At 37.8% G+C, this 21,564-nt stretch overlaps 2 protein-coding genes across 3 annotated transcripts; one reads left to right on the top strand and one right to left on the bottom strand.

Annotated features, from left to right (window-relative positions):
- Positions 1-152: 152 nt before the first annotated feature.
- LOC128231399 (uncharacterized) lies at positions 153-15,806 on the bottom strand. 2 transcript variants are annotated; one of them, XM_052944182.1, is made up of 16 exons: positions 15,105-15,806; positions 14,727-14,895; positions 14,258-14,328; positions 13,730-13,944; positions 13,369-13,529; positions 12,735-12,843; positions 12,296-12,341; positions 11,380-11,471; positions 10,712-10,915; positions 10,297-10,437; positions 7,858-9,684; positions 7,471-7,587; positions 7,034-7,201; positions 6,149-6,279; positions 5,143-5,735; positions 153-4,868 (listed from the first exon to the last, which is right to left on the bottom strand). In XM_052944182.1, the coding sequence occupies exons 1-16, from the start codon at positions 15,454-15,456 to the stop codon at positions 1,285-1,287; spliced, it is 7,980 nt and encodes a 2,659-aa protein (XP_052800142.1). In that variant the 5' UTR covers positions 15,457-15,806; the 3' UTR covers positions 153-1,284. The 2 variants fall into 2 exon arrangements, with proteins under 2 accessions (XP_052800142.1, XP_052800143.1); XM_052944183.1 differs by having other exon boundaries at positions 5,158-5,735.
- Positions 15,807-19,304: 3,498 nt separating this feature from the next.
- Positions 19,305-21,009, top strand: LOC128230228 (uncharacterized). The gene has a single exon (XM_052942326.1). The coding sequence runs from the start codon at positions 19,409-19,411 to the stop codon at positions 20,690-20,692; it is 1,284 nt and encodes a 427-aa protein (XP_052798286.1). The 5' UTR covers positions 19,305-19,408; the 3' UTR covers positions 20,693-21,009.
- The last annotated feature ends 555 nt before the right edge of the window (positions 21,010-21,564 follow it).

Below are 21,564 nucleotides of genomic sequence, written 5' to 3'. Positions count from 1 at the left end.
TGTATTTAAAGGAAGTCCCATAACTCTGATAAAACTACTTTCTGAGTTAATTCCCTTATTTGACAAAGGAAAACAGTTGAGCGCTTGTATCCCTTTGTAGTACATTTGTTTAAGAGTCTTTTCTAGAGGGCTCATGAAAACAAACATCAAAGTATATGAAATAGAATTTATTGGAAACAATCTTTTCTCTCAAAACATAGTCTACTTAACGGAACTTCGTATACATATAAAACCATAGCATCGATAACAAACATTGATCCAAACTTTAAAATAAGCTTAACATGATGTAATTAAGAACTTCTTAAATAGTTTTACCAATATAAAACAATATAGACTATTTACAATTTTTAGTGAAGTTTTGAAAAACGCAAGTTCCAAAAATCTACGGTAGCCAAAATAGATACAAATGTTTACCTAGAATTATTATTTATGTGCCATTCAACACTTATTGGAATTTGCTTTAACCATTGTTCAGAATACAACATTCTGCATTTGGTGTAAAAATAAATATTGAATGCATTACTTACAAAATGTAAAAATGTAAAAGAAACCAAATTTTTCAGAAAAATACATGAAATTTGGTGTCAAGACTTTGGTAGTTAATAACATTCTTATAAAAACAACACTGGTTTTATCTTTCTTAAATAATTTGTCTTGCTTTGAACAGATATAATTGGATTATTCATACTTCGGCTAAGACTATGTCATTGTTGTAATCCAACAAAAAAAATGTATTATACAGCATTTTGAGAAATAATAAATATATAACAAAATTGACTTCAAATTGCAATGATGTATGATTTTTTTATGGCAAAATACAATGTTATTAAAACCCAGTTGACCAACAGAGCCAATATGTATATATACAGGTAGTACCAAGATACAGTCACCTGGAGTTTAAACAAAAAGGTTTTGAGTGACATCAAAAATTGATAAGAGAAACTGTTTTATTTTCACTCCAGTTTTGTCCACAAATCCGGAATTTCACAAGATATGTTGGGGCACTTCGTGTTTTGTGGTCCCCACAATTACACTTAGGAAGTTCAAACAGCCAATTGTTTTTGTCAATATCTAATTCCAATGCTTATCAAGATAACCTGCAAAGTATCCCCCTTATACCTGCACATAAATATCAACTTGTCACATACAGGGACTGCTACACCTGAATCTACCCAGGCATGTCATATTTTCTTCCCTGATAGCCTGGTTTGCTTGAGAAAGAGAAGGTTGCTTTTCACGTTCACCCATGTACTGTCCAATTTTGTCCAAAATCCCAGGCTAGGGTTAAACATCAGGATTTTCATCTTTGATCGTCTGGTTAGCAAGTGAGAGAAGGTTAAGGGCTGCCTCCTTTTCGTTGACACCTTCATCATCAATGACGAGCTTGTGATCTTCCTCATCCGCTACACTGCTACCCTCGCGTGAACTTCCAACTGAGCTTGCGTCACCTGAACCGTTTAATTCTTTCATTGTTGGCTTCTTCACAACAAACCCTCTTGCATCCTTGTTCACTGAGAAATTTGCAAAATTAACTCCACTAATAATGTTCTGCATTGGTAGTGAAGGTGGCTCTTTTTCTGTTGCAACCATATCTTGTTCTGATTCCTGGGTGATTTTCATATCTGAAGAATACACTGTTAAGCCTGAACCTTGAGCTCGTTCTTCATGTTCGGACTGTAAATCTGATCCATTGTGCCTATTATTGCTGGCACTTGCCAACTGAGATGGTCGAATTCTAATGATCTTTTCCTCAGCTTGATGTGCACAATCACCATTAGCAGAGACAGGTTCTTGCTTCACTGATGGAACAAGCACAATTTTCTGGTCAACTCCAGTAATGGCAGAGGGAGAAGACTGTTGTCCTTGCTTCATTATTTTAACAGGCACGTTATTTTGGTCATATACAACATCAGTGCAAGGGGAGGTCTGTTGAATAGTCACCACTGGTCCTTGGTTGATGCCTAGAGCTGCTGCATTGTGGTTAATCTTTGACAGAGTTTGCTTCACCTGCTCATGTGTCAGTGTCTGATTATTGATCTTCACTTTCCCATTAGGCATAACTTTCAGCACACCATTGCTGAGAGTGACTGGAATGCCTTGACCTGTCACAAGCTGACCTCCAATGCTGAACAGAAGCAGTTTCTGCTGTCTAGGAGGGGCTGGATTTTGTGAGGCAGCAGTCTGAATCTGTGCTGCTGCAACATGTTCTGCTGTTAAGGCGGTCCTTGGTATCTGTATAACAGCAGGAGTTATCACACCCTTAGGCAATTTAACATCTAGTGATGCCTTATTGTCATGGTTAACGGCTAAACTTGCAGTTTGGGAAACGACTGTGTTGGCTAGGGTGTAGATTGAAGTAGTTTGTGTTTTTCCATCTGCTCCTGTAATGGGAGTGGTAAGAAGCCTCGTCAGTGTCTGGCGGGAGACAGGCGTGGAAGGAGGGGCTTGGGAGCCCACTTGCTGGAGTGACTGGGACACACGAGACCCAAGGGCAGCAAGCTGCTGTCCTGCGGAGGGGTACTGGAATACCAACTGGCGCTGGGCAGGGCTTGACGTGACTGACATCGGAGTGAGAAGATTCAACTGAGGATTTGCTGCAGCCACAGGCTGAGCCATCACCTGCCTTATGGGTGACACAAGGTTAGATGTCTGTGTAAGAAATGGTGAGGATGCTGGGTTTACATTGACTTGCAGTTTCTCATGGTTTAGAAGCAGTGCTGGTTTGCTCATAGCAGACGCATTTAATAATAAAGGATTTATGCCTACCAATGGTGATGAAGTTGCAGTTGTTGATATTGTTTGAAGCGTTTGAAGGAGGGTTGTATTCTGTGCTGGCTGAACTCCATGTTGTAACAGGTTTAAGCCCAGCTTATTCATGAGAGGATTTGTAAGTTGAACACCACCTGGTACCACCATGTTGCCCTGTTTCAGGTTCATTAAAGGTGAAACTAAACTGGGCTTGTTCATTCCAGCAGATGGACTGCTGGCAACAGAGATTTTGGATAACAGATTAGCCATATTTCCAACACTTGGTTTGATTTCTGGGTTAACAGCAACTGAGCAGCTAATGACAGGAGTGGCTAATGGACCCAACATCTGCTTACTTGTAGAACTTGTTGCAAGGCGAACAGCTCCAATAGGAATACCATTTGCATTCAAGGCGATAACAGGCTTGGTGCCTTTCTTGGTAGATCCATCTGATGAATCAGAGGAATCAGATGTCGGACTAATGGTTGTTGAGATTGCATTCTGTGCCACTGGTAGCAGGACAGGCACCATTGAGGCAGGAGTACCCTCACTGCTTACAACAGTATTTTCAGGACTGACACTACCAGATGCCACACTGTCAGCATTTACGTAACCAACTTGCATCACTCCCTTGGATGTAATCAGGAGGTGAGGGGTAAACTTGGCGACCCCCATTTTACCATCTTTGCCCTGTACGACAGCAGAGGCTCCGGGTGTAAGAGATGGCAGCTGTGCTGACTGTGCATGACTCGTGAGGGCGGCAGAAGATATGTTAGTGTTAGTCGGAGTGAGACGGGCCTGGCCTCCAGAACACTGTGTCACCACTTTTGGTGCCGCGGTAATGGGAGACTTCATTGTCTGTACAGTCTTTGTGACATTTCTTCTCGGACCAATGCTTGGCAGAGATGTTGGTGATGGTACCTTGATATTAACTGTTGGCAGAGAAGTGTTCACGCTTGTTACCACTGCTTTTACTGCTGAATCTAGTGCTGCTTTGCTGGGCAGCTTGATCACTGATGGTAGTATTTTTGCCCCTGCTGCACTGGTCTGTAACAAAAGGGTGTTCAGCTTTGCAGGAGATATTGATGTGACTACACATTGCTGGGCTCTGATTGCATTGATGGCTGCTTGGTCCGTGGAGATTGGTTCTTTTAAAATCATCTTGTTAATAATTGGAACAACAGCTGAAGTCTGATAAGCCATCGAGGCTGGATTTTTGGGGGATGTTGTTGATAGACTAGTGTCTGCACTTATGGCTGCTTGGGATGATATGGAGCTGGACAAACTCGAGAACTCTGATAAACTTAGAGTCTCCGGTTTTGTCGTGCTGAGAAAGAGCTTCATGAATTTGTATGGAGGCTTCTTTTCATCGCTGGATTTCCGCTTGTCCAGAAGGTTTCTGACTGTCTCATTATTAGGGTACTTCAGATAATGTGGCACAGGAGAGACAAGCCGGTTTGGACTCATCCCTGTTGGTGTGACCCCAGCTCCAGGGGGTCCCAGCATAACAGAGGGTCTGGTGAGAGTCTGCAGAGCAGAAACTATGGGCGGCTTTGGCAAGATAAGCTGATTGGGCGAAGTCTTTGCAGCCATTGTCACAGAGCTAACCGGACTGGCACTGTATACAGGAAGTGGAGACACTTGGGAACCAGTGGGGTTGGATGCTAGGGTGATAACTGTTGTCTTTGTGGGTGTGGGCGGGGTAGTTACTGTTTCAGGTTTCGTTGCATTCTGACTTTTAGTTTGCCAATCATTACCCATAGGAATGAGTAAAATTGTTTGATTGTACGCTCCTTGTGAAATTTTAGCACCTCTCTCACTTATCAGTTGCTGAACAACGTTAATTGGCAAAGTGCTTGCATTGGCTGCATAGTATCTTGTGTGAGAAGTGCTGACATTGACATCTGTGGCTGCGGATGAAGCCACAACTGAAGTATTGGGAGCAATCTTCCTTGGTTTTGCTATCTGGTTTGCTGTTGGGTTCCCCAGCCGAGGTATTGGGAACTTGGATGGTGTGGTGGATCCATTAACAGCTACTGTGACCCTAGGGGACTGCTGGGTTTCTATAGTGGATATGAACAGGGGGGAGGTGACTGAAACGCCACTTACTTCTACTGTCCCTGAAAATAAACATGGTCAACTTTAAATTTCCTGTGACATACATGTAGTTATTGTTAAAGATACTTTAATTTAAAAATAAACATTATGATGCATATATACAGTTTAAGACTTATACCATAAAAACATCTTTAAATATATTCAACTTTGAAAAATACTCGTAGCAGTTAAAATACATATAACCAATCAGCACTTTCCTATCTACTTAAGACATTGACCAGACTTACATAAAGTTACACATTATTTAAATGTCACATTAATTTCTGTTTAACCAACCTTCTATGTCCATACCAGTAGTTAGCACAGAGGAGTTGGTCCCCAATATGGCAGTTGAGGAGGGGGGTGGAGCCAGGCTAGTCGACAGGAGAGTGCGGATTGTCGGGTGATGGGCTATCTTCTCCGACCCCCCAGGGGATGCAAGTCTCATCCCTGGGGGTGGGGTCGTGTTGGGGTCGATACATGAAGAAGTGCCTGTGAGTGTGACTGATGTAGATTGGGTGAATTTCACATCCTGTATGCTCAAAGTCTCAGACACACTGGCATTTGTTGAGCTTAATGACACAGGTATTACACTTGTAATGACTGTCTTTCCACCTTGAATGGATTTGATTAGCACTGGTTTCACAACAGGGTTGTTTTTAAGCTGCTTTAGAATGTCAGTATAGTCAACAAATTGAGTCTTTCCACTCTGTACTACCATTGGAAGTTGGTCTGTCTGAGAATGGGTTGAAGCATGCTCAGGTTTCACTGGACGTGACTTCTTCGTTGCATACTGGTCCTCGACATTATTTGGAATGATTCGACGTTTGCGAAGTCGACCTCGCTGACTAATATCAATATCGCCTTCCTCGGCAGGCTTCACAGGGGTGCTGAAATACACAATATACCAGTAATGTGAGTTGTAAAAATCTCGCACATATGTATTCATTTTAACAACAACAAAAAAACAAATATCCTGTGACAGTAGACTTTTTGTTGGTTCATTTTAGAAAAACATATATCTCCTTGTATGAAACAATGCACACTTTTTTAAAAAGTTATATGCAAGATTGTTATCTTTTGATATATTGGAAGTCATAGAAGAAACACACCTTTTCTGTTTGTATGCCGCTAACCATTAAGTGACACAAACTTACATAGACAAACAAAAGATTCAAATAACATTCAGAGCTGGTGGGTGGTAGTCAATCTAAAAGCTGGATGTATATATATATCCAAATCAGACATGTTTGTAACATGCTACCTAAAAATTATAAGCTACCTCATTTATGAGGAATGTTACCTAGCACGGGAGGTGTTCTCGCTGACAGGAAGCCTGGGCTTGGATGTTTTGGTCTCAGCCTCCTCCTTCACTTCTGCCTCTGAGTCTCCGGACTCTGTGGCCTCCTCATCGGACGTGTTCCAGTCAGCATTCTATAAAACAGAGACAGATGAAAATGTGGCTTTTTTCAGAAAAGGAGGTCATACCTAGTGGTTGATGACCCCAATAACATTGACAATATGAGCCCTGTAAATCTGCCATAGTTTGTAAGACAGCAACAACATACCAGTACACTGGATAAAGATATTGTACTGCAAATACAATTTTCATCATGCCAGTATATGGCAATATGCTTTTTAGAGAGAAATTTTCCTGTTAGTGCAAAGGAAAATCATCAAATGTCTATAGAAATTGCCTGTTAAGCTCGAACATTTAAATCATTTGTCAATAATATAAATAATATTTCATCATCAAATAAAGACCATACATTACTGTTGAAAGGTACCATCAACTTTTGTTTGCACCTGACTCCTATTTCCTTTTTTTCGTCTTCTCCAAACAATTAATTGGATAGTTTTCTACTATTATCAGTCTCATTATTTCTTCAACATAAAGCAAATCAAGTCTGCAATTTTTTTAATTGCATCTTCTTTCTTCTGTCTCCCAATCAATCTTCTTAGCGTGTTATATGTCATTTTTTTATATTGGGGCTGTACATGTTTTCTTGTTCTATAGATACTTTCTTTCTTCAATGTTTTTAGTGTACCATAGATACAATGAGAGGAATTGTAGTAAGTTGTTTTTCTACTGTTCTAATCCTGGATATTGAATATATAATTACATTGACATGTTGTGTTCTTTAACTCAACAGTATATGTTAAAACTTTATGTCAGTTCTCCACCTACTTCTTCGTCAGGTTCGACATAATCCTCCAGCTCCCGTCTCATACGGATGCGGGCGTTCCGCGTTGCCTGGAGCAACTTGTGTTCCCAGGGTTCCAGTTCACGAAGCAGGCACAGCACCCGTTCATGGAGCTCCACGATGTTCTTCTTCCGTGGGGGTGGTTGGGGTGTCTAAAAATATAGCTTAAATGTTAGTCCGTTAAATCACATAAACATTTGAAAGTGACTAATCAACCATGATGAAAATCAACCCATGATGAAAGGACGAAATGACTTCTTTATATATTTGCTAATATCGATTTCTGCTTTTACCTAACCATATCATTCGGCTCTAATGACCAGGGCATAAAGTTACAACATGTTTGTTAAAGGCTATCACCGACACTATATACATTTATGGCATTGACACAGTAAATGGCATCCAATCTATCAGAACATACCATGTTTTTCTTAAATCTGCGGCCTGGTATGGGTTCAGGTTCAGCAAACTGCTGAGCCAGTAGACGCAACTGCTCCACACTGTCAGCAACCATCATGAACTCCTCCGGGTCCGGCAACTACAACAGTTTCAGATTTGTAAATATATATCAAAGCATTTCACTCACTTCTTATTTCAATGAACGTGGTGAAAATCTAATTTCTTTTTAATGACATTAATTCACATATACCTTGAACTTTATTGCATCATGTGTTTAATCTAAAATAAACTAAAATGCAGTAACACTGATAAACTTTTTTTTTATTTGGGCTTGAACAAAATGTGACATTTACACAAAGTACACTACAGTATCTGAAATATGAAAGAAATGTATTTGTAAACTATTTACCACTTCGTCTTCACTGTCTGACTCCGCCTTAACCTCTGTCTTTACATCCTTATCCTTCACTTCTCTCTTAATCTCAAGGCTTCCATCATCGTCACTTTCTTCCTTCATTGTTTCGTCCTTTAAGGAGTCCAGTTCTTCTTTCATCATCTCTGGTTTTTCTTTTCTGCTGTCATCATTAACAAATTCTTTTTTTATAGTCACTTTTTCTTCCATTTCAACTTTTGGTTCAATTTTTACTTGAACATTGCCATTTTCTTCACACTCAATATCACTTACCTGGCTAACCAAAAAATCACGAGAACTTTTAGACTTGATATCTTCCACTACATGATGTACCTCATTGTTTTCTGAGATTCTTGCAACTGAGTTTTTTATTTCACAAGACTTAGGAGCACTATCCTGATTCATGACATCATTGTCACTACTTTGAACACTCTTCTTATCAACATCCTCAGAATTTAGCTTTTCATTTTCTTTATTGCGTTCATGATGTTCTACCGTAGCACTTTCATTCATTGACTTACTAAGAGAATGGTTTTCAGTATGTTGTTGAGAATTCTCCTCAAGCTGTTTAATACTAGTCATATCTGTTACAGTTCCAGGTTCATTTAAATCCTCCTTTTCTCCATTACTCTGCACATAATTGGATATACCTGATTCTATCCCCTCGTTTGTAGACTGGCCTTTTTGTGTCTGTAAATAACTCTTCTCCCCTCTGTTCAATGACACCCCTACATTACCACACAAAGTTGTTATCCCCGATGTTACTGATTCACTGGTAGCAATGGATTCTTTGACATGTTCTCCACTTACTGCGGTGTTATTTTCAACCTGAGACTGTTTCCCTTTACCCACAGAGCTATCATTAGTCAAACTATCCCCATTCTCCTTTACACCCCCCTTCTTACCAACCTGGCCACTATCATCACACTGTAATGCACCATTACTCCCTGATATATCCTCAGCCTCCATTCCCTCTGAATCAACAAGCCCCTCGTCAAGAGACAATGCTGACTGGAGGTCGTCCAAAGTCTTGGAGGTGGAGAAAAGGTTACGAATATCACAGAAATTGCTGTTGTCATCCTCACCTGTGTCGCATGAACTCTGCCGACTGGTTTTCTGTTTATCTTGCCACCGACTTGTACCCTGCCCTGATAAACTGTTTTCACCAGTCATGCTAGAGTTTGAGGCAGAATTTTCATCTAACAAAAAACTGCTTAGGTCTCGGGCTGCATTATAGGGTGGAATATTTTTTAACACTCGGCGCCGTTGACTGCCACGTCGGAGACCAAAATCTGCATCAAATATTAGAGGACTGGCATCTCGAGAATTGTCAGCACTTCTATCAAGTCGAGCACTACGCCTAGGAAGAAAGTCTGCAGGGGATATACAGGGGCTGGATTCCCGAGAAATATCACTACACTGGTTTCGGGTTGAACCCAACTGACTACTGAGATCACGTCCTGTCCGAATGGGACTTGATTCCCGCGAGCATTCGCGAGAACTCAGATTACTATTTGAATCACTTTCTTCACAATATGGAACAGTAGCATCACTCGCACAACTGACATCAGATCTGTTATCCACATCCTCTAATGCATTGTCCATGTGTTTGAGATCACAGGATTTGCCAATGCCACTTGGCCCAGGCACAGGCTCACTGACTACACTAGTGTCATCTTGTTGGTGCTCCTCACCACCAATACTGCTGCTGTTGTCATCATCATCATCATCATCATCATCATCATCATCATCATCATCGTTGCTGTAGTCCTCTGTAAGTGGAGTCTCATATCCAAGCTGGAGAGGCATCACAGACTTCGGAGCCTGGAAAGATATGTAAACACATACCGTTCTTAATAACAAAATTAAGCTTTGTAAACTTAAAATTGTTTTCAAAGGACAGACAAGTGACATGGAGTCAAATCATTATGATATATATTCATAACTATTAAAAAAATAAAGATTATATCAAGACATTCATGAATGGCACTTTATTGCTACCATAGCTAAATGTTAGAAGGTCAATGCTCTTACAAGAAATAAAAAAATTAAGGGGATTTTTTTTACTTAGGTAGGGGAAAATATAAACTTTTTCAGGAGGGAAGAGGGCCAAATAAAAACACTGCACAATGTTGTAAACTAGAAATTGTTCCATTTGTTAGAGGACAGTTAATAAAAGTCATAAATATAAAACAACTGAAAACTGTGAAGTTCAATGAAAATATGAATCATTTCCAGACAGTCATGGTCAAACTTTAGCATTCTGTGCAGGAATATATTATTGAATTTGGTTACTCAAAATCGTATTCATATCTTAAGGATATCACATTAGCTTCCTGATATCTTGATCAAGCAGATTAGAGAAAGAAAACATAAATGCATGTTAAAACACATTTACATATATACACCAAACAAGGCTATTGATTGACGACTAACCTGTCTAAGTCTGCTAGGTCGTTGTCTGAGGGGGGAGTCACGCGGGGAACTCTGGGTCTGCTTCACTGGAGAGGGCTGAGATTTCTTTTTCGTTTTCAATTTCATCTTCTTTATTGGCGGGGGTTTGTATACAAATGGGTACTGTAATTGTAATACAGAAGTATTGTAAGGGACAAATGAAACACAGTCGTTAAAAATAAAATCATGAAGGTATTTTTTCTTCATACAGGACATGAATAGATCTAATGAATTAATACAGAGCATTATATTCAACTGCATACTTTAAATAATAGAACCAAGAGCACACAATGGTTATCCTCAAGGACGAAAGACATTCTTTAATTCTTTACTTCATTCAGTCAGTATACAATAAGCTAGTGTCAACAAATTTTTGGATGACCCCAAGTACATGTACCTTTCTTTTGCTCTCAAATGGATCAGGCTTGATCACTAGTTTCGGGTACTTGACGGGCGCCTGCCTGTACACGCGCACGTCTGCTCCGCAGAACTGAGGGAAATGGATGTAACGTTGGCCTGATGAGTCGGTTCCCAGCACAAGTTCTCGCTGGTCCTCGAACGATTGAAGCTCAATTATGTCCCTTAGTGTCTCCTGCATGTGCTGTAAGGATTTCAAGGACTGTAAAGCACTTCTTGAGATGTTTTTAAATTATAGCATTTGTTTTTAATCTTATCGTTATTTTAAATAACTGTTTATATATCTAAATTTTGGAAACAAAACTGTATTCTTACTAGAGTGGTGGTAACTCTACTGAACTAGATAATTGGACCATATAATTCTTGTGGGTGACTTTTTTTTATATTGTGAAATCACTTCAACATAAATAGTAAAGTTTTAATCTAAATATACATTCATATAGGGGCATTTAACTTATTAAAGGTAAACAAAGTTTTGCAGTTTAAAATATAAAGCTTCTCCTATGTATATGGGGTTAACTGCTTGACAACTGATTTGACGCCAAACCACCTAAATATCAATAAATAAATAAATTTTTAAAAGGCTGTTGAAATCCGATTAAAGCATCATATCAATTCATAACAAGTGTCCTGATTCTGACCACTTACAAGACAATGATCACACAGGGCCTTCATGATCCAGACTTTCTTGTACATGCCCAACTCATGGTATTGTTTCCTCTCAAGGGGACTTGTGTCTCCTGAAATGTGGTAATGAGGTTATTACAAATCTTATTGTCCTTTCCGATAACTCATTCATCTGCCCCTAAATAAATTTGAACTGGGAGATTTACTCCCCTGAGTTATATTTCAAATGCTATGCTTCAATTTCAGCTTGTTTGGGTGTAGCCAATGAGTGTTTGTATAATTCTTTGTTTCTAAAGGTTGTATTGGGTTTTCAATAACTGTGTAATAAAATTGGGCTACAACCAAACAAGCAAAAAGTAAAGCATGACATTTGATATATGTGCTAACTTTTTTCCTTCTAGGGACTAAGAGTATTCCAGGGGTAGAAGAATGAGTTGTCAGAAATGACAATTACAATTGCTGCCTGGATATTGACAATGGGCATTTTGGCCGATACCTGGCCCCAGTTTCACAATCAGCGACAAGTATATGACTCAACTAAATCCACCAAGTCTCATGAAAAAGAAACAAAGAATTATACAAGAAACTTCACTCAAACATTGAGTCAAAATTGAAGCATGACATTTGAAATAACTTTTCTACTTCCGGGGACTAAATCTCCCAGTTGAATTGCATTTCAGCGGCAGATAAATGAGCCTTCGGAAATGACAATAGAATTGTCTCAGAATGATGGTGGCAATTGTTACATTTTACCTAGGAATAACGAAGGTACAATGTACATGTATAGCAAGTTTAAATTAAAATCATCAGAAAAAAAGGTCTCATGTTAGTTTCAGTAAAGATGGAAAATCTACATCTTCATCTTAGTTTGTTATCATGATTATGTTTTGTTTTTTTGATCTTCTTTAATCCAGTATAATAGTGATCAGGTACATACCTACAACATCAAAGAATTGCTCTTCTATGCCAAGTTTAAAACAGGTCTGAAATAAGTCATTAAAATTCATAAGAGAATAGTAATTTAGTATACTTAAATTATACACACAATCATTTTAATGGGAGTAGAAGAAATCAAAGCTAAAACTTAAACAAGTGTTCCGCAGGACGGATGGCCAAAGTTGTCTGATTTTGTCAGTTGGTCAAGGGGCATAACAACATTTTAGTCACAGTATCGGACTTGCGAGTCCTATGTCCGTTGCATATGATAACACACCAAGATAAATATCAATACCTTTACATTCAGCTAAGGCTCAAAGTTAAAACATTTACAAGACACCGCAGCTGCAGACAATGACACCAAGGCTATGATTTTTGGAAAAATGATAATATATTTAAACTGTACTTCAAATTTGTTAATACATTGCACGTGGTATCACCTTTTCCCTGTTGTTTCTGGAGTCAGCGTACATCTTGTACCAGACTTGGAACTTATAGCGCAGTTTGGACTCCCACACCTTGTATGGCATCAGGCTCTTTTTGTCTATTCTGTAATGGAATTTTAATTTATTTACAATACACTTGTCCTTCTTCAATTTAATTTTAACTTGATTGTAACAAAAGATGAAACAATCATGCTTAAACTTGTTTCCTGGGTATCATCCAGTATGAATGTCCATTAAAGAGACCAAGAGAAATTGCTGCTGGTAGGGTTCTGACTCACAAGCTACAAACAATGAATAATATCTCTTACAGTTTTGTAACTATCCACATCCACATGATAATAGACATCAATGAATCCTTTAAAGGCCTGAAAGGTGTATTCCAACAGTGTTTTATTCTCCAGTAAAACACCTGATGTCTTTAAGTGTATTCTAACAGTGTTTTACACCTCAAAAACATCTGGCCAGCAAAATCCGACTGGTGTTTCAATTAGCACAGTATCTATAATAAATAGTGAAATGTAAAAAAGTTAAAAACACAGGTTTCCCAGGCAAGGGCAGGTGGCTATTAAAAATTAGGCTTGGACTCACAAGGAGTATGATATCCTGAGAAATGAAAACAAATGCCTACTTGAATCTCTGGAAAGGTGTGCTGAGGAGGGATGTCATGATTCTTTGCATGGTGGAGCTCTCCCGTGGTATCATAAAGCAGCGCTCCAGCTCGAAGTGCATAACCTCTCCAATGTTAAGCGGACTCTGTAGCAGGAACAGAAACAATCCAATCTGCGGAATCTGAAGATAAAAAGCAGCAAGTTTCAAAAACATTTAGTTGTTGTGGTTAAGTGGCTATAACTGCGGAGGCCTTAAAAAATGTTTTTCCAAATCACTGCCTATGTGTTGATTGAATGTTTTGCATTGAATCTTGAAATGTTTCATTATAGTAAATTTAATAAGACCTATACAATCTGCGCCTTGTTGAAGTGATGACCCACCTCCCACATAGCTTTCATCTCGTCCTTCTTGCCATCAAAAAGTATGTTGTCCTCCCAGGTCGTGATTTCCTGTGCCAGGGCCTCCCGTTCTGCGCGTCGGTCCATGATCTGCTGCCGACGACGCTCCTTCTTCCGTTGGATCTGTTCTTCCCGCAACTGGTTCATAAGCAGGTTGGAGTTGTGAGGCACATGGGAACGTGGACGGCGCCGCAAACCTGAATTATAAGGTACAATGTTAGAAACATATATGCCTTTTTACTCACACATCTATTATATGCAGTGTTCTCCATAAGAATTGCTTAAAAAGAATGAATCTGCATGAACTAACCTTACTTTTTTTACTACAGATGGAAGATAGAATGCCGAATACTATTTTGACATAAGAAGAAGCCCTCAAGCGCAGCAATATTAAAATGCTTACACGGTTTGTTCAAGATAAAAAATTTACATAGCAGTGCTTTTATAATAATAAATATTAAAAGCCTAAACATTTTGATGACTGTCAATAGCTAATTAATATAAAATTACCAAGGGAGCTTGACTGGTCACAATCTCGTTCTCCTGATGTGGCATTTAGTGATGTCTTGTCTCGTATATCCCTGTAAAATTTGTTAAACATTGAGCCAACAGATAAGCAATTATTCTTGTGATAAAAAAGCGCACAGCAAGTAAATGGTAACACTTTGGTTGTCTTAGTCAATATAGGGGTATGATTCCACAAATAATTAAGCCATTTTTATAATATATAGTCATATACCTTGAAAAATATTATTTAATATATTGTCATAGTGAGCATAGGAACCACAATAATATCTTGTATTTTCAGCAAAACAGGGAATATATAAGGTATTGCATGCTGCAGTTGATGACTTTACCAATGTTTAAACATAATGATGAGCCTAAACAATACAAATCATTTACTTACTTATAGTTCCTCATTATATACTAACAACAGACTGAGACTGAAAAACTCATGACATAACTTAATAATTATCACCTTGATAGAAGCGCTAATTTCTGTTCCAACATCATCTCCATTTTCAGAGCTCGTTTTGAAATAAAGTGATCTGGGCCATTGAAGTGGTAACAGTTCTCCAACATCAGGCGGAAATCGGAGACAAACTGAGTGATTGAGGTGTATTCCATCGTTTCAAATTTATGTTTCACTGAAAAGGTGAAAGATGTAAGTTACAACATGTAATTCAAATCAATTTCAAAAAATTATTAATTTAAACTTCGAATAGGAAATTAGATCTTGTTACCATATTAATTATTGTTCATTATGAGTGTACTTTTGAAATCATACTGAAAAATAAATGGATTTTGTTGTTGTTTTTTTATTCAGAAATAAATATATCAAAAGATAGTTATTTACTCAGTTTGAGCCAAATGGGCTTTTTTATCTTCAGCTTGTATTCTTCATAGAGAGCTGGATCTGTATTTTGGACTGATTCCATGAAAGGCCAATTCACATATTTGTGGGCATGAGCCATGAGATCTGTGAGAATTCTGTATCCAGCCTGAAGTTCTTCATTGAGATCTATGGAGGGGTCAAATAAGATTTCTTGACTCTCATCCTCTTCAGATTTAACTGTTGTTTCCAGGGAATATTCGTGACTGTCAGAAAAGGTTGCAGAATTGTTTGTTGACAAACTGTCAACTTCTGGAAGTTGCATGACCTCATTTTTAATATTGACAAGAGATGGGTCTTCTGGCAACTCGTCCATTTTGAATCGACCCTTTTTATAAAATCACACCAAACGAGTCACTTTTATGAAACGTTTATAAAAACGGGATTTACATGTTTTTCTTAACATTCATAACAATGATTCTGACAAATGGGGGTTTCCTCATTTTTTGGAACACTGTTGACCTCATTCTAATGAAATTGCATCGAATTTATTGATGAAACGCATGTTCTAACCAAATTGAACTAGTGTTTGGACGTATATTTTGATACCAATGTCAAGATAAGTTCTACATAGAAATTATTAACAATTGTTTCAAGCACCGGCACACGAAAATACATCAACATCCACCTGTGAGATGCAATATTTAGCAGTTATGGTTAGGGTGACCGAATCACATTACACGCATAATTTTCAATATTCATCCACGAATGACGAAGGAATTGTTCCCATAAGACAAACACATTATATCATAAATAAGTTTAAATTTAGATAATTCACGTGTTAAGGTTATTTTCAATAAAATTTAAACAAGTATTTCTCGAAAATTTGTAAAATCACACCGAACTATATCCTTCGATGGATGGGCGGGCGTTTATATGCAAAATAGTTGTAAGAAGGCTTACGAAATAAATTTCTTATAAACAACCAAACTCATAAAAAAGGTAAAGTCTTTATTTTTTTCGAGATAATATGTAAAATATGTGTGTTGAACAAAAGAAATAATGCAAAACATAGCATAAAAGTATATAAGTAGTTCTAACTCATATAGCGATGACGTCGTTTGTAGTTTTCACGAATTAATTTCGAACGGAAACTGATCAGACTTTACAAGCCTCCCCAATTCCTCATGCTGATGCTGATGATGATAATGATGATGATGATGATGATCATGACGACGACGACGACGACGACGATGATGATGATGATGATGATGGTGATGATGATGATTGATTATGATGATGACGATGATCAAATTGATGAAATTCAATTATAGACTGCATTTCTTATTAACAGTCGAAAAATCCTTAATTTAGGAGATAAAGTGTTAGCTGCGTTAGTAGACTATGAACGTTGTTTTGATTTCATTGAAAGAAAGTTGTTGTGGCATAAATTGGTGGCTGAAAATATCCACAGCATGGTGACTGCTTTACAAGCAATGTATAACTCAGTAAAATTGTGTATACGACTTAAGAAAGAGTTTTTACTTATATCGAAAATATAACAGCGATTATTTGATATATATTATCAATCATGGTATGCCGATATAAATTATTCTCGTAAATTAGAGTCATATTGTATGTTTAAGCAAACCTTCGTGTTAGAAAATTATATAGACAATGTCTTAAAATAAAGAGCCGTTTAACAAAATTTTGGGTACATGCACACACACTAGCAATAGAGACTGGAAGGTATGATAATACACCAAGAAACGAACGACTTTGTGAAATTATTTCAAGACAGCTGTAGAAACAGAATTTCACTTTTTGCTAGCATGCCCTGGGACATATAAGGAAAAACTATTTTAAACCTTACGTTTGTAGATTGCCCACATTAAATAAGCTTTTTGTACTGTTATATGCGAATGATATAACTGTATGTTATAACATCTCATACATATATTTTTGATACGTAATATCCCTTTGTTAAGTTCTGTTTACCACTTTTCATATGCTATTTTTTCACTGCTATAAACTGCTGTAAGTTTAAAGCCGAAATAAACGTATTGTATTGTATTGTGTTGTACTGTATATTGAATTATTTATTTTACTGTTTGTTTTAGGCTGTAGGTCGCTAGGCTTGCATACTTATATAACCGTTTCTGGGAATTTACCATCGGCAGATCGACATAACTTTTTTAACTTTTGACGAATTAATCCATCCACGTGCGTATCAACCCCAGCGCTGTTTGAACTGCGGTGGTCAAACACCTGATTTACATTAACCTTTACATCTAAATTACCTAGCTGTCAATCTGCTCTAATAGCTACGGACTGCATTTTGCATATTAAGTAGCTTACTAAAAGTAGCCCTGTAATGAGTCTTCATAATATGTTATGCGGTTAATACAGTGCGAATAAGCTGGGGAACAAGAAAAGAGAATCTGGGTCATCGGTTTCGGACATGTTTATTTGCCGGAAATTAACCCGGAGAACCCGTTAAAACCCGGAAAAAAACATGGGGTGTAACGAAGTCGAAGATGCAATTAAACGCTCATGTGACGTAAGCTATTCAACTTCAATGTTTGAAATGAAATTATATAGTGTTTCACTTTATTCTATTATCAGTTTTTTGTGATTGTAGTTCATTCATAAGTTTCTTTTCTATGTCTAAAATAGCCTAAACAGCTAAATAGGCTCTTACTTACCAATCTTTATAAAGATTGTATGTACATGTACTTCCACAAAATAAACGGTTATGCGACCGTGTTGCATCAAACCATTGATTTGTGTAAGAACATACTTACAACATTTAACCGTTAATAAATGCATATAATACGAAAATCTAAATTATTTAAGAGGAAAGCATTTATTATCTTTATATGTTTTTGTTTTACAATTACATGACTGTAATATACCCACAAAACGTAGCATTCGGAACTCCTCGGCCATTTTATCGAAAACAACCTCGGATGTATGCCGGTACATCTGTTGAAGTAGTTCGTAAAATTTTGAATTATATCATTAGTTAAATGTAGTGTTTTAGAGTTGTATTTATTGATCTAAGTTTAAATTTATTGTCATTGAATTGTATTATAGCAAACATAATGAAGAATCCCGAGAGTTAAGTCACAAAGTTTAACTGCTAAATAAAATTACTACGCGATCTACTTGCAGCGGACTTAAACGTACCACTTTTTGAGTGTGTAAACCATCCAAATACATCCGAGGTTGTTTTCGATATAATGGCCGAGGAGTTCCGAATGAAAACGTAGCGGATCGAAAGCCTTTCAACGCTTTAAGCGCTTTGATTTATATAGATATAGAACGGTATTCAAGATCAAACAACCGAGTGCCTCTCATCTCGTTAGAATACGAATTGTACATTTCTGTTTTTATATAACCGCGCATTTTGTCTTGAAATAAAATGCATATATGTTTTATGCATTTCTTTGCTTTGTTTAAAAGGACGTAATAATAAGCATCAAGTTTTTAGTTAGGTTGAGCTGAGCTCAATCGGAACGACAGGGCTTTAACTTCAAAAGATTGCAGCTGATGATGGTTAGACACAAAGAAAACGTGTTTTAATTGATGGCAAGTTAAGTGCATTTCAACAGATCAGGTTTAAGTAATCAGAGTAGATTATAATTTGATTTTGCTATTTCAAACACAGACGTCAGTTACGCTGACAGGACCTTAACTACGGTCACGACCACCTAACCCCACACACCCCACCAAAAAATAAATATAAAAAAAATAATTAATTAAAAAATAAAATAAATAGTACAAATATGACAATCATTTCAGATCAGTGTAAGATCGTAGTATATTTCATCGAATAAGCACCACTCGCTATATTAAAGTTACTTTTGGTGTTCATGCATGAAATGTATTATTTCTTAAGTTATTATAGTATCTAGTATATGCTTTACGTTGGTTTTAGAACAACGCCACTTGTGAAATATAGCTTTTTGTTTTTCACTTTTTGAGTTGAAATATGTTTCAATCTTACACTGAAACAAATTAGAATCCGTTATAAATTGGGAAAACATATTCTAACTGCCGCCTGTGATTTATGTTCACGTAAACGCTTATTAACCACAGCGTTTTATACTTTGTTGCGTTTACATGTTTGTTTACGTTTTTACGGCTCACATGACGCAATTTAACGATACACTGTAGACGAATACGATTAGTTTGCACATCCGTGATAGCGTGTTTTTCCAAGAAAGTAAAAACAAATAATCCGTTTTACGTTGGTGACGTTTGTCAGAAAAGAGTATTTAACGGCGAGCGTAGAGTTAACTTTCAATATTATAAGCTACAAAACAATGGCAGACAAGATTTTGTTTACCTTCCTTTCACTGTGTGTGTGGACTTCAGCATATGGACGAATTGCTATGGATCCGCTTTCTATTCGGGACTTCCCACCTATTGGCCCAGGTGGTCCAATTTTGCCCATTAAACCGATAAAGCCGTTGCCGCCGCCGACGGGTTCACAGGAGCCACTGGATCTGGCATTCATCATGGACACAACTGGAAGTATGTCATCTTATATCCAGACCGCGAGGGAAAATATTCGGAGAGTTGTGGACGAAATTGTACAGAGCTCTAGGACCGACATCCGCTTTGCTCTGATCGAATACAGGGACCACCCGAAAGAGGAGAGCACATTTGTCGTCAGAAAACACGACTTCACTTCATCGGTCTCCACAATGAAAGCTTGGCTAGAAAATGCCCAAGCCAGGGGCGGTGGCGATTTACCAGAAGCAGTGGCCGACGCCCTTCATTCCGGAACTACTCTGTCCTGGCGCCAAAAGGCTGTGAAAATCGCGGTGCTCGTGTCGGACGCTCCACCACATGGTTTGGACCCTTCTATGGACAATTCTTACCCCCAGGGATCACCAAACAGTCATGACCCTATTGACATGGCTCATAAGCTTTCGAAAAAAGGCGTCAAACTTTATACCGTTGGTTGTGAACCTGCAATTATTCCTTACAAAGACTTTTTCATGGCCCTAGCCTACATTGCTAGCGGCCAGTACATTCCTTTGGACGATCATAAAGTTTTAATCGATGCCATCATTGGAGGTGCTAAGGAGGAACTCTCTCTGCAGCAATTTTCTGCCGACATTCAACGTGAAATCCAAAAACAACAGGCATCCGGTGGAACAGTGGACAGAGCACAAATTGCAAAAACGGTGTTTGATCAACTTAGTAGTCAGAATACGAAAACGACACATCTTTTGCGCAACAATAAGCCTCTGGGAGGACCGACAAGCGGGGCTAAAGCAATAGCTGCGACAACTAGCTTGGCAGAAGCCAGAAAAGTATTTACAAAAAGTAGTGCGCCTGTTTCTTCGTTAAAGTCCGGTTTCATGCCAATGAGAAGAATGGGTGGTATTTCGAAAATGGGTGGAATGGATGGTATTTCGAGTGGTATTTCGAGAAGGTTACCATCCATGCGCATGGATTTTGTTCCAAAGATGGCATCGGCACCAGGCGCGTCTTCCGGTTCAGGGGGAAAAGAGGCCTTTACAGCTGTGGAGGCTGCAGTTAGTCTTGACCAAATCGAACGACTTGTGAACGCGGAGGCGGCAAAAGCTGGTGCCTAATTTTGTTCGGATAGATACCGAGTATTAATTCAATTTGAAGTAAACGTAGAAGCCACCACACCCACAACCCGGCGCGAGTGTATATAACGATGCTGGTGGTCGACGTAACTGTTTTGTACCATGTCGCTAAAGAAAACGTTCAATAATAAGCACGTAGTTAAAGTCAATAGCCATGTCATTTATACGCACGCTTGTTACTGAACGGTAAGGCTATGTATATGGTAGTACATGTTTATGACTGTTATGCATTATTTACATAAATTGTAGATTTGTATGAATATGGAATACAAGTTATAAATAAAACATTTATCGAATGAGATTGTGTTCTTATACCTGCGTTTATTGCTACAACAGTGATAACACATGCTAAGATGTGTTTCCTTCTAATTATATTGTATGACATGTGCTTGTACGTATAAACTTAAATATACTTTCTTTTTACAAAATATAAAACGACTTCATTATATGCATTAAAGGCACACACTATAGGTTGATGCAGACCATTTTATTTAGATTTAATGCATTATTATTATCAATTCATTTGACTTTATTGATCAAACAAGAAAACATATTTTGAAAAAAAAAAAAAGTTAATCTTTTTTATCTGTACACAAATTATATGTTTTATTTTGTTTTGATCAATAAAGTCAACTGAGCTAAACATGATGATGCATAAAAATAAAAATAAAGGTTTCCGTACCAATCTAGAGTGTGCACATTTACGCAAAGAAACGTAGTCAGACGATGAATTGAAAATAACAAATCATGGAAAACGTGTGAGAGGCAAAAGTGGCTTATTTCATAGGCTAAATTTCGTACTTAATCTTTATTTTAGTCTATATAAGTAAGTTTATCTTAATTACCTGAAAATG

The sequence above is a fragment of the Mya arenaria genome, chromosome 4, assembly GCF_026914265.1.
Source record: "Mya arenaria isolate MELC-2E11 chromosome 4, ASM2691426v1".
Taxonomy (NCBI): Eukaryota; Metazoa; Mollusca; class Bivalvia; order Myida; family Myidae; genus Mya; species Mya arenaria.
Note: the sequence above shows the minus strand (reverse complement) of the source record. Positions and strands in the feature narration are given on the sequence as shown.

What these genes read in the sequence shown, in the direction of transcription:
- LOC128231399 (XM_052944182.1), bottom strand. Translation starts at nt 15,456, where the DNA reads ATGGACGAGTTGCCAGAAGACCCATCTCTTGTCAATATTAAAAATGAG. An exon ending in CAGACAGTGAAGACGAAGTG is followed by an intron (nt 7,588 to 7,857) that starts GTAAATAGTTTA and finishes AAACTGTTGTAG; the next exon opens with TTGCCGGACCCGGAGGAGTT. An exon ending in GCAGATTTAAGAAAAACATG is followed by an intron (nt 7,202 to 7,470) that starts GTATGTTCTGAT and finishes CTATATTTTTAG; the next exon opens with ACACCCCAACCACCCCCACG.
- LOC128230228 (XM_052942326.1), top strand. Translation starts at nt 19,409, where the DNA reads ATGGCAGACAAGATTTTGTTTACCTTCCTTTCACTGTGTGTGTGGACT.